Source organism: Diachasmimorpha longicaudata, chromosome 7, assembly GCF_034640455.1.
Source record: "Diachasmimorpha longicaudata isolate KC_UGA_2023 chromosome 7, iyDiaLong2, whole genome shotgun sequence".
In the NCBI taxonomy this organism is placed as follows: Eukaryota; Metazoa; Arthropoda; class Insecta; order Hymenoptera; family Braconidae; genus Diachasmimorpha; species Diachasmimorpha longicaudata.
Genome location: NC_087231.1, coordinates 7,316,910 through 7,329,700, shown reverse-complemented (window position 1 = coordinate 7,329,700; position 12,791 = coordinate 7,316,910). Strand labels below are relative to the sequence as shown.

Genomic DNA, 12,791 nt, shown 5'->3' with positions numbered 1-12,791 from the left:
ATTAAAATCAAAGGGAAACTCTTCCGCGTGCGCTTCTTCCTGTTGTTCTCCTTTTTCGTGCAGTTGAAACCCGGCAGTTTAATTCCTCGAAGCATACGAGCACTTAGATGTAATTATATATATTTAAATATATTATAACACAATATTACAAAACAACAAGCGCTTCAGTTGCGATAGTCAATTGACTTGATTTTCACCAACAAATCACCTTCTATAACATAATTCAACTCTCACTTAAATGTACAAATAGCTAATGCTGATGATGTGTTTAAATATGTAAAAATTGGCTACTTCAATTTTATAAATACGAAGGTACAAAAACGTTAGCTCTTTTGTGCGTTGCTTTCTCTTTATATGTTTCTTCATTCTCTTTCTCTACTTTTCTATGTGTGCAAGGAATCTGGATTCCCCACTGGCTGACCTAATGATTCTGCACCGTTTTCTAGTCGTGGGTGAGGTAGCTCGGCCTTGGTAGCTAGACTGAGAGCATGCATCCACCTAAAAATTAAATGTAGCATGAATTTGCAGCTCAATAAAATTTTATGCTCGAGACCATTTGATATTACATCAAATTTAAATTCATAAAATTGGAAATTCAATGCATCGAGGTTTGAATGAAGACAGTTTTCCAATAATTTAGTGGAAATGTATCACAAAATTAAAAATATCTCAGTGATGAATAGATAATCCAATTGGCGAATATTCATATTAATCGAATAAAATGCAAATAATTCTACCTGTCCATATCCTGCTGCGAGGAAGCTTGAAGATAATAATACTTCCTAGAATGATGAATTTTAAAAGTTCCCTTCCTATCCCTGGGATTGAGTGGATCCTCATCAGGCAGATCATTGCCCTCAGTGAGCGTGTACCCCGGCATGGGGGTGGCAGTGAGTGCCAAGCTCTCAGTCTCCGATTTAAATGTATATAGAACAAAATCAGGGTGCAGTGAGAACCACCTGCGAGCCCACGGTTTACTCGCTTGAGTTTTCAATAAAAGATAGCCGGACAATACGGACGGTGCTGTAGCAGAGACCTGAAGAAGACTGGGCACCGGGCCAGCTGGTGAAGACGGAGACTTAGTCAGGGGTTGAGTCAATGCTGCATGACACAAACGACACACCCGCATATTTTTATTGTCCTCGAACAATAATTTTTGATTTGAACACTTGCTGCACACGACTATTCCACAAGCCCTGCAGTTGTGCTTCCTCTTCATAACTGAAAAAATGGCCTCACATACCATACACCTGGGGACATCGTCAGTCTTGACGAGAGCGGTTTTATTGCTACCTGTTTTTAAACTAGCCTTTCTCTTGATGATTTCTTGCATAGTTTGAAAGAGTGCATCCAACCAAGTCGCCTTCTCCGTAGCAGAATGAGTGTACAATTCAATACTTTTATTTCCGTACCTCAGGTAAAATGTATTAGCAGTTTCCAAATTATCACCCTCAACGACCTCAAGATTTTCGATGAAAAATTTGGCTCGCAATCGATACAATGGCCCTGGTATCAGTCTTATCGAACAGAGTAACAGAATATCACTAAATAGGAATAAGTATCTCTCCTGGTGATCACCACTCCTCGCTGAAATCTTAACAATGCGACCCTCCTTGACGAGTTCACGTGTCGCGCTGACTAGGTCAGTGGCGTCGTAAATACTTTCTTGAATTTCCAAAAGTTTCTTGAATTTGTCGATTTTTTTCATCGCCTCGTTCGTATGGTTCGCTGCTGTCGAGACGAGCTCCAGGGCTTTTTTAGTGTTCTCGTAATCCTCACTGTCGTCGCTGAGATTTTTTAGATAGTCCTTCAGAAGGAGTTCGTACCTAGGGAGCCTCTGGATGGGGCTCAGCATGTGATGAGACAGAGAGAGTTTAGCGCACTCTTCGAGCTTCTGAATTTCACTGACAATAGAGGCGAATCGTGGCACCTTCTGCTGTAATGTACTTATCAAGTTCATGGCATAATCGAAGTTCTTCACGTACTCCGTATACATTTTTAAAAAAGGTGCAAAATTCTTCATGATATCCCCGATTCTTGGATTTGTATCCCAGTTCTTCATTCTCTCCTCAAGCTGGGGCAGCAGGAAGTCGTTGTGAAATTTGTAAATTGACTTAATGTTGGAAAACATGTGTTGAACAGTCTCGGGGGGAAACATTGGGTGTGCTCGATTCTCCTGGTCAACTCGGAATTGGAATACCTGGTCGATCAGGTGAAGAATGTGGACGTATTTATTCTCAGTGTTGAGAAGTTCTTCAGCAACTTTTTGTGCTTTATGTCGTTTGGAATCATATTTGTCTATTCGTGCAGAGGACTTTAATTCAGTAGGGACGTTTCCTTCGTCGGGAATTACTCGTAATTCCGTATCTGATGATCGGGTATCTTCGGACTCCTCATCACTCTCTGATTCACTGTTTTCATAAGATTGTAGATTATACTGATTGGTGGTTTGCTTCGATGAAGTTGTGTATCTGTAAAATGGATAGAAAATAAAATTTCATCTGATAGAGGGAAATGACGGACATTCGAAGGAACACTTGTCCCACCTTCTGAGAGTATTAAAGTGCACGATATTTTTAGTGCAACTATAACAAGGTTGAGCTCAATGTTTCAGTTGTTGTGATGTAACAACCATGACAATTGTTTTTAATACATTCTAATTGAATTAATCGTCATCCATCGTTTAAACCGTTTAAAGAGCATAATTACCTGCTACTCCGATACTCCAGCACACTATGTGACATCTGGACAATGGAAGTTGTCTCCTCGATTCGCTCCGTAGTGGTGCATTCACCAGGAGCCGAGGTTGACATGACAAATGGTTGGAACCTTGGAAAGCCCCCAAAACTGGCAATTCTATGGAAGGAATGACTTGTGTATTGCTGCTGTGTTTGTTGCTCCTCGACGCACACAGCTGAATCAGAGTCCTGAGAGTTCCCATCCTCACTCGTCGTCTGGGAGTCCTGGGAGCCCTGATTCTTATGGAATTCTCGGAGTATTGTCTCTTCATTATCGGTTTCCTCTAGATCTGTGTAGAATGTGCTTGATCCGGTGGTTCTAGAACCGAACATCTTGTGGCTCTCGGATTTTGCGAAATTGTCCAGAGGCTCTGGGAGCAGGCGGGCCATCCAGGACGATATGTCCTTCAACTGACCTCGCTGCATCCTGATTGAAAAATCATATTTTATCAGACCAAAGGGAAGAAGTATATCGAAGGATGGAATACAGGAAATCACGAAGTTCATCGACCATTTGAAGATTCATTTACTGCTAAATTCCTCAGTAAAGAAATCTCAACAACCAAAGTAGTGTGTAAGGAATTTCCCAAACTGAATTGCTTCTGACTAAAATCTTAATTTTATAATATTTAAACTTCTAATGCTTCTGTCAATTTAATTGAAAAAAACATTCAACAATGAGTTACCAAAATAACTCATAAATAAAATGATCATCAACAGTGAGCAATGATGCAACAGATTCACGCTCCCTTGATCGCTAGTGAAATCAAACTATCGATAAAAACTGGTTACTTTTCCCCTCCAATGACCACTGAAGGATCGTCCTTGTCACGATTTTCTGATCAAATCACTTTAATTCTAAATAAATCGACGATGCTTGAAATACAAAACAGAGTGTAGTAATGAGTAGGTGTGTCCCCCCATAAACTATCAATCCCCCCCCAAAGACGTCCTCATACACTTTGTCAAAGAAGCTGAACGTTACTTTAAAAAAAACCAATGAGTTACCTTTTCCGGCGTAATTCAATGTACGACCGTGTATTGGTGACGTTTGTTGGCACCTTATCGCTGGCATAATTACTCCACTCGTGTCTCTCCGAGTAACTACGATCAACTACTCGTCCAGAACCGCTACAATTTCACGGTTACTGGTACTCGTGAGGATATTTATCACCACTACACTGTCACAGTGTCGTCAATTTCAATAGAAAATGCCAATTACCCGTGCACATATGATGAGAACGTACTATTATCAACGAGTGAATTATCAATGTCGTTTGGGCGACTGCAGCGACCCCTAAAATTTAATGTCAACCCTGTTTTTTCGTCCGCATGACAATGGTTGTTAGTGCTATTCACTTGTGCTCTTTCACTTTATTAATTAGAACGATTTATCACGCAAGATCATTATCGTTAATTCCCGGTATTCGAGGTGGAAATTTTGGGGATTGAAATGCTGGTACACAATACTGCCACACGGACGAGGGCGCTAGTTGTGTGTATGTCCTCAGCTGGCAGCGAACGGAAGCACACTGACTCAGTCAGTTGAACAAGCATGAGACCCTGGCCCTTGTATATACATGTATGTTATTAAAAAAACATGTGGAACTGAGGGAACTTTATTGGTTCAGAAGAGGAGATATGAATAGATGAGACGCAGTTGGTCAGGGGATTAAACAGTATGTATTTTTGTACGTTTTTTAATTTTCATGGAATTTAAAAAATGTCCATTTCTGATTATTGAAGATGACAGATTGAATTGTACTTTGTCCTTTAATTAATGGTGACAAATCGTGAAATTTGATTGAAATCAAATAAAATATAAAAACTCATGCGTGCAAGGCTTCTGGCTAATTTCCTTTATTCAGAAAATAAAAACAATCAGAAGCAAATACACATCTCATTTAGCAAATATTGCCTTCTTAAATCGCTCCAGTTAGCATTTACCATTATATACAAATGATTTACAAAGTTTAAAGTGTATTTTATACTACATTTTATCCTGTTCACTGTGAGGCTTCAGCATTTTCGAGATGAATCCATTTTTATGTTCATTTTTTTCTGAGTTTAGTCGTGCGTACATCGCACGTTCACATTTACAACAATAAAATAAATATCAAATAGTGTATTACTCCCCTTTGAGTATTGCATGCTGATTTATGAATATACGATTCCGTATGAAAAAAGCAGAAACGACAAATTCCATTGGGTAAACGTGGAGGATTTCTACCACACTGTTTTCATTTTCCACTTCAATTAACGAAGTGCCATCTTAACATCGGTCTCCCATGATTATGTCTATTGCATTTTCATTGCTCTGGTAAACATGAGTTAGAAATATCCGATATTGAAAGAGTGAGTTTGAGTTATCTATCCCCTCAGTTCGTTCATCTTCCCACTCCTCCCATTTATATCATTCTAACGTGATTATAACAAGTTTGAAATACTTTTTCTTCTGTTAATACTTCCACTGTACTCGTTTCTTGAATATTTACATTGGAAATCAATGGTCCTTTATAACTGTCCTTCAAATACCTCAATCATCGAGTATTGCGATATTGAATTGAATCTCAAATCAACAAGCCATTGTCCTAATGCCCTTGAGCCTTTGCTTAGATTCCTAATAAATTCCTCCATTGCATCCCCTTAGGTCTTAACGTTGAAGGCATAAGGATAGCCAATCTCCTTGAGGAACCAGAAGGCACCCCCTAAGAACATTGTGCCCGTTAAGTCACCGAGTGCCGTTAAGTAAGGAATCGCCGAGTTGTCGGGGTCGATTTTGAACCTCCACATGGCATGAATTATTATGTGAGCTACATACAGAAGCAGCATTATCTGTGGAAGGTAAAAAATTCACGATTCACATCAGTCAATGATATCATCCAAGGGTAAGTCATTAATGGGGCAATTGGATTGATTGGGTTTACTCACTTGTAAAAATGCTACGATAACGTAAGACAATACGAAATAAACGTGCAACGTCGATTGTCGTTGTTCGATGTAGTCTGCGGCAAATATGAATACAATTTCTCCTGTCACTCCCATCAGGATCAATAGTCTTGCAGTTTTTGCAAATGGAACTGAGGAATGGAAATAATGGATTATTAATTTTTTAATTGCAATGGCTTAACGTATATTGTTATCATGCCATATGTTTTTTTATTTGAGGTATCGTTGTCGCATTGATTAGTTTTAAGACCATGAAAAATTGATCAGTACTGATGAAGTATTGAATAAAATTTCAAATTGCCTCTCAATAGTATCATCGAATTGTTTCATTCCCCTGAATTTTTATTGAAACTTTTATGGTTTTTGTTCTAAACTACCTCTTGTAAAAAGTAAAAGTAGTATCCATAAAATTTCACATTTGTTCTGTTAATCAAGTTTAATATATCTCACCCAACTTTCATATCCGACCGTAAAAATATTGATAAACGAGTAGAATTGAAAAAATCATAGCGATATTTACCTCCTCTTATCAGAGCTTTGAAAGGACTAATGAGTACTTTAGTATACGGTGGTATTATTCCCATAATTGAAGTTTGGTGAAGGGTTGTAGAGATTCTCGAGGCTTGAACTGAGACGAGATTGCCACCTATGCCGTTGATTATGGGCTGGAAGATAACGAATCCCGAGAGTACATCGACGGCTTGACTCAGAATCAATCCTCCCAGTCTGTAACAGAAAAAATGAATAATTACGATTCTCCATGAAAATTTATGGTGTGTGCGACGGGTTCTGTGATAGTGCCACTCACCCACTGATAAACAGGGCGGATAAGACTGGCACCCATCCAGACGTTAGAATGTTCCGGGTATATTTATTTCTCAGGACGATGCATATCCAGATGGGTAAAATCAGTAGATAACCACCGATAATCAGATAGAGTATGAATACTTCTTCTTCCATACGAATGAAAAGATTTGACGCGATTATGGCTAGAACACTCACAGAGACGACGTCGCCAAATGACGCTGCCAGAGGTGTTGCCAAATTATCAGGATTCATTTTCCATCTGTGAGCTGCCATTATCACCGCAATCATCACTAGGTCTGGGGAATAAACGTTGCACTTATGAGTACGACATACACTGAAGGAATCTTCCCAGATATTTTAGAGTAAACAAGATATACCAAGAGTTTTCCATCACTAATTATTGATGACTGATTGTAATAATTAACTCATATTATTATGAGGAAAAAAGTTGAGAATTTTGGAAATTCATTATCTGAAAATGGATCATATGGCAGTTGCACCGCAATTCGCAGGATTTCTTACTTAATAAAGACTTACCGAGAACGAAGCAGGAACTGGTTGCAGTGCATAGACTGGAAGCGGTTACAAGTAGTGCATGATCCCAGATGAAAACCCCATTCATAGCGGCGTGGGCAGCCGATGCAAATATTGAAACTATAATTGCTGCGACAATGGCTTGTATTTGTACAAGTGCCAAATTACCAACTACCATTTTCGCGATCTCTCGGTAACTGTTCATATTTCCTAAATTAGCTTGAGTGCAAAGTCGTGATGCTAGACACATGTCCAAGTTGCCTTTGAGGCCCAAAAGTGATGGAACAAGGATAAATAGCTGAGAGACTTTGGTGAATACTTCCCATTTCTGAAATCAAATGTAATAAGTTAACGTATGAATACTTTTTAAAGCATGTACTTCCTCGGTTTTATGGTATCAACATGCGAAAGGTTTTAGCGGAGTAATTTTTTCTCTCCCGAGGGAATGAAAGTTGTTACTGTCAATAAAACCAGGTCAATAAACTTTATTTAGTATTGATATAAAAATTTTATCGGTGAAAAAACTCACTTCAACGGTACCTAGCACCAGCCCAGCTCCAATGGTACCAACACCGGCGATGAAGAATGGTACAGATACTTGAAGTGCAGTGTGTTGCCATCTCTCATCGAGAACACTTCGACTTCTCCCCAGGGTATTTTGCCCATCTGGAGATGCTGGATCGGGCTCTGAATTGGCTGCTGATGAGATCGTCACTATTGAGCATCCACTTGACAGCGAACCATCTCCACCTAGAAGAGGTGTGTAAATTTTCGATTTCCGGCTGTTATTATACATTGTGATGTCTACCGTTCATGCGTTTGTGTCGCAGTACGATTTAATGACCGCATGATGTACTGCAGGAAGATTGTGACAACGTTGGAGCAGTAACTCGAGGTTATCAATTAGAGCGAGAATAAAATATTCCACGCGTTATCAAAATGAAATGAATCTAACCGACGATTGTGATATAGCTAACACGAATTTGACGTCAGACTTCCAACTTCAACACCTTAATTAGCTTTCGCTGATCAATCACTAATTTTTTCGATAAAAAAATCGCAAGATTTAAGAATTCATTCCAATCAATTTATGAAAAATTATTTCTTTCGGAAATTTTGGGAAATGAGTTTATGAATAAGCCACTGAGGTTTTTTTAACTCTTTTAAAACCCTAATTATGAAACTGCAATGGGAGCGCCCTTGTAAAAATCTTTTCTAGCTTTGACTGAATAAAATTATTGCAAAATATCCACAACCAAAAAATGTAGAGAAAAATTCGAATAAATACCTGCAGCTTTCTCCTTACGTTTGTCGGTTTTTGGATCATCCACTGGACTTTCTAAGTTTAATTGTGGTCTGCTACAATCCATCTGATTGTAAGCAAGAGCGAAGCACTGATTGTTCTTTTTCTCGGATGGCATCCCTAGATTTGGAATGATAATCGTATGTTTCAATGGAGCATCGATGGTATCTGTCACCAGATGCTCTTGACTACTTTTTAATTGCAGATCGTTCTCCAACTCTTCTTCATCTACCAGCTGAGGGTCATTCGTCGTGTGCGGTAATCTGACCATGTCTGAATGTTCAATAGAATATAATTAATTTTCAAAGCGCATTGGGTTTCTACGGTACTTGTATATCCTCATGCCTATTACGATCATTTTAATTGTAATCTCACTGAAAAATTAATTAAATGTACAAGGACCGTCTGATACGAAACCCGAAACAGCAGGATTTTATGGAAGTGAATTTTTCTTCGGAGATTGAATGTCTTAATACTTTACAGTAGTGTTGTCAGGAAAACGAGAGCCGCACTCGTTGTAGGCGAATGAAAATTTCAGTAAGTTATTTGCAACAATGTCATGACCATTTATTTTATGCATGCATGTGGAGAACGTTATTTGGAACGCCGATAAGGATAAGAAATCTTTTGCAATGAGTTGAGACAGTAGTTTATAGTATATCAGTAGCAATAACAAATGGATGGACTTCTGCTTTACCAGGTACATACGTCTAATGTGACCTTCAATTTTTACTTGAAGGCCAAATGTTATCTTGACGACACTCTTGAAAATTTTTCACTTGAATTTGGTAATATCGTTAATAAATTCACCACTTTAACGATGCAAACTTTATCCTTTAGTGCGATTATTACATAACAATGAGGAGAACTTAACATAATTGAGAGAGAGATATTTTTAAACCTCAAATAATTGCAATTAGAACGTCTTCGGAGAAGTCTTATCATGCGGAATTTCCCTGGGTTTTTTATTGTAATTTTTTACACTCGAACATTCACTGACTTTTACTAAAGAATTCCTGAGATTTCTAATTGTTTGAGTAGCAGCTAAATCACGCGCAGCTTCTTATATATATTCAATTTTTATCAAGTAATTATATCATACCTGAGCTTGACTGAAAAATGGTTTCAAACAGGATCTACTTGAGGGAACTTGGTCTCGGCTTTCCCGACTACGGACAATCTGGTGGAGCTGAAAAAAATTTTTTTAAAATTGCCAATAAGAGATAAAAAAAATTGCGCAACAAATGATGTTTTCGATGGAATGTCTTGATTGAACTCACCGAGGTCGGCGCTGATACTGATTGTAGAAATTACCAATGAGCGAGCATGTCCTTCCAGGTTTTACCTGTGACAAACTCGTCTCTGTTTCTCTTTTCCCTGCCAGCCTTAATTTGTTAAACCTAAAAATAAGAGTGTCATTATCAATTGTCAATTACAATTTACTCCATGTCTGTGGATAATTGGAGACCCAATTGTAGTTGTTAGCACTGTGGGAGGTCAAAAGTTGATCGGCTAATTGGATACGAGAAGATATGAAAAAAAAAAAAATAATAATCGAGTGATGAATCTATCGACAATAGGGGATAATTGAAAAGTTGGAAAAAGCACTCACTCTGTACGGTTCGCGAAATCATTGATCTTGTTTAATACCCGTGGAATGTCGTGCCTCCGTGGGGCTTGATAGCGCGATTAAAAAAATTCAACTAAATGACAATAATAAAGAGGGAGAGAAATTGTATGTCTCTGTTATCACTTGTGACGATTCGATATTGGTACGGGGAAATATGTCATTGACAGGTGGTGGATTGGTTCCGAGCCTTATCACAGTATTGTGAAACCGATTGGCGGGGGTTCAAGTACCAGTTTTCTACTTGTTGAGCTAAACCCTAATAATCTCCTCATTCCGATATATCCTTGGGCTCCGATATGCATTTAATTCTTTGACACTTGAGATGTCAGGCGGAAGCATATTGACATTACGAATTGCTGATATGACTGATGATTCCGTCATTGATGAATGGGCGGTGTTAAAAATCCTACAAGTTCCAACGAACAATCTTGAAATTATTTATGACTCATTCGCGGTCATGAACTTTTTTTTTCATGAATTTCTTGAGACAGAGAAAAAAAATTTAAACACGTGTCGTCTTTACTAGGGTAGTAATTCGCTAATTTTAATCGCATTCTCATGACGATTGAAAGCGCGAGAAGTATTTCTTTCGTCGGCGGGTGGATGGACGTCATCGTCTCCCTTTCATACGCTCGTGCGTGAACTCTAGTATCAGTGATGCGGCTAGACCTGTTTCCGCTGCTACGTGAGAAATTCAATACCTTCTAGAATCAGCGAAAAATTTATTTCTCGACGCACTCACGGTCTCGCCCGTCTCCAATGACAATAGACGTGAGCGCGTGTCAATTCTTCATTGTTGCATTATTTTCACATTGCCGTCGTTCACTAAATATATCGATATCAAGTTCCTACTGCGGCCCTAGCGATGATTATCAAATGTATCGTTATTTTCCTTTCTTCGCTAATAGGGCGTCCATTATGAGATACCATCGTCAGCAAATTTACTAAAGTCCAGATTAACATCTACCTCTGTTGCTATTTTACCGATTCTTTCAGCTTATGCTATATTTGGGGGCTTTGAACTAATGGAAGAGAGCGCGAAAAAAAAATTGAGAAAAATTGTAGAAGCAGAAATATTCACGTAGAAGCGCCGGAAATTTACGGTGTCTTAAACCTAAATTAGGCGCTTGGACCTGGACAAATCCACGTGGCACCACCGAAATTTTTTACTGGATGCTGTAGGATTTTTTTACGCTAGTTCAAGAAGAATTCCTGCCGCGCCCAATAAGAATTCCAGTGCTGGCGCGTACAGTTTCCTCAATCAGTCCCAACGAACCTACTTTACCCTGTTATCAGGATAATTCTTCCCGGATTTTTTTCTCCGCGTACTCGAGCACCAAAGATCTCACGTAAAATCGAAGCTCCATAACAAATCATTAAAAAAAAACCACAGGAAAAATTCATGCTGTGGAAATCATTAAATCTTCTGAGGAAATTCATCAATGAATACTTACGAGATATGTAGCGCCAGTGTGTTGATCGTTGTCAAGTGAATCGTTAAAAGATCATAAAATATCACCCAAATCACAATTTTTGAGATATCGCGGACCGTTTGAAATTCCAGAATTGAAAAAACATACGAGGAAACAAATTACACTGAAATGAGGTTGTAAATAAAAGGGACTAAGGCAAATGATTTCCGAATAGCCGGCGGTAAAACAAAAAGACGATTTGGAGGAACGGCGAGTCGTGCGTTAGCTGCACGCGACCACACTTGACTGATAAAAAATGCCTCAGACTATTCTGTGTAACTCCCCTGTAGTCTGGAATCATATGCACTATGAAGCGACACTTGGTGTCGGCAGAGACACGTGTGATATCACTGATAAAGACAGCACGATAGAACGAGTGCGAGAGGAATGAGTGATGAAGAGGGGACAGGATTTTACCGATAGATCACAAGGAAAATTATCATTTTTTTTTCCTGTCACAAAATGTAATAGAATCCCAATTTCATCCCATTACCAATCGAATCAAACATGTGATTTCCCTCCTTCTATACCAGCATTATCAAGCTGATAGTAAGATATAAGATGGCGGTTTATCTGACAATTTTCTAAGATCAATATTGTGATACGAGAAATCACATAGTGGCATTTTCGATTAATTTCTAAGAGCGAATTAACCATTGAGATAATGTGGATTTAATATCAATTACATTGATCTGTCCCTTGAGCCAATTAATTTTCAATGCGCTTAACTATTCACTGGTTTTTGTTCGTTGGACTCTGCTCAATTATTTTTCTTCTGAGAATACGACAACAGAAAAATTACAGTTCTAGGATTACATGAACTTACATATTCCCAACAGCACGAAACGTCGCTGGGATGATGATCGTAGACCTCCGTCATTGTTGCAATTGTATTGTAAAATGATTGTATCATACCATTGACTAGGCACTTTTGATGGGGAGGATCTGTTACAGCCGCACATCGACCATGTGCACCACTCGATACGCTTCACTCGATTTTGGATCATTATATCGTGAAATAATTTATATAACCAAATGCCCTGCAGTCCCAATCTCATTAATTATCAGCATGTGATAGAGATCAGTTGGCGATTCGGCTGAGAATTCGTTCGTATCGGCACGAATTCGCAATCAAATATCCCTGGGCTCTGGCATCTCGAGTGTTTTGTACATAGTATTATATGATGAGTCAATTTATGAAATAGGAAAATACAAAGTGAATCTATTTTACTGTGACAGGGTGATTGTTGTGGTTGAATTTATTTGAGTGTCACCAACTTGCACAACCATTAAATTACCCATTCTGACTATTTTAACAAATTTATTCCATTGTACTTTCCTGGACGGTGTCATATTTT

At 38.6% G+C, this 12,791-nt stretch overlaps 2 protein-coding genes across 5 annotated transcripts; both read right to left on the bottom strand.

Annotated features, from left to right (window-relative positions):
• Positions 1–103: 103 nt before the first annotated feature.
• Positions 104–4,275, bottom strand: LOC135164413 (FYVE, RhoGEF and PH domain-containing protein 4-like). Of its 2 annotated transcripts, none has more exons than XM_064124719.1 (4): positions 3,747–4,275; positions 2,710–3,165; positions 738–2,471; positions 104–498 (listed from the first exon to the last, which is right to left on the bottom strand). In XM_064124719.1, exons 2-4 carry the CDS (start codon positions 3,162–3,164, stop codon positions 384–386), a joined length of 2,304 nt encoding a protein of 767 aa, XP_063980789.1. In that variant the 5' UTR covers position 3,165; positions 3,747–4,275; the 3' UTR covers positions 104–383. The 2 variants fall into 2 exon arrangements, with proteins under 2 accessions (XP_063980789.1, XP_063980790.1); XM_064124720.1 differs by lacking the exon at positions 3,747–4,275 and adding an exon at positions 3,531–3,669.
• A 307-nt stretch (positions 4,276–4,582) lies between these two features.
• Positions 4,583–12,566, bottom strand: LOC135164415 (solute carrier family 41 member 1-like). 3 transcript variants are annotated; one of them, XM_064124724.1, is made up of 10 exons: positions 12,260–12,566; positions 9,612–9,731; positions 9,434–9,520; positions 8,317–8,604; positions 7,558–7,778; positions 7,032–7,356; positions 6,496–6,790; positions 6,208–6,413; positions 5,670–5,818; positions 4,583–5,573 (listed from the first exon to the last, which is right to left on the bottom strand). In XM_064124724.1, the coding sequence occupies exons 4-10, from the start codon at positions 8,600–8,602 to the stop codon at positions 5,385–5,387; spliced, it is 1,671 nt and encodes a 556-aa protein (XP_063980794.1). In that variant the 5' UTR covers positions 8,603–8,604; positions 9,434–9,520; positions 9,612–9,731; positions 12,260–12,566; the 3' UTR covers positions 4,583–5,384. The 3 variants fall into 3 exon arrangements, with proteins under 3 accessions (XP_063980794.1, XP_063980793.1, XP_063980795.1); XM_064124723.1 differs by lacking the exon at positions 12,260–12,566 and adding an exon at positions 11,416–11,739; XM_064124725.1 differs by lacking the exon at positions 12,260–12,566 and adding an exon at positions 9,944–9,962.
• Positions 12,567–12,791: the final 225 nt, after the last annotated feature.

What these genes read in the sequence shown, in the direction of transcription:
- LOC135164415 (XM_064124724.1), bottom strand. Translation starts at nt 8,602, where the DNA reads ATGGTCAGATTACCGCACACGACGAATGACCCTCAGCTGGTAGATGAA. An exon ending in CAGTTCCTGCTTCGTTCTCG is followed by an intron (nt 6,791 to 7,031) that starts GTAAGTCTTTAT and finishes TTTATTCCCCAG; the next exon opens with ACCTAGTGATGATTGCGGTG. An exon ending in TTATCGTAGCATTTTTACAA is followed by an intron (nt 5,574 to 5,669) that starts GTGAGTAAACCC and finishes TACCTTCCACAG; the next exon opens with ATAATGCTGCTTCTGTATGT.
- LOC135164413 (XM_064124719.1), bottom strand. Translation starts at nt 3,164, where the DNA reads ATGCAGCGAGGTCAGTTGAAGGACATATCGTCCTGGATGGCCCGCCTG. An exon ending in CTGGAGTATCGGAGTAGCAG is followed by an intron (nt 2,472 to 2,709) that starts GTAATTATGCTC and finishes TCCATTTTACAG; the next exon opens with ATACACAACTTCATCGAAGC. An exon ending in TCGCAGCAGGATATGGACAG is followed by an intron (nt 499 to 737) that starts GTAGAATTATTT and finishes TTTAATTTTTAG; the next exon opens with GTGGATGCATGCTCTCAGTC.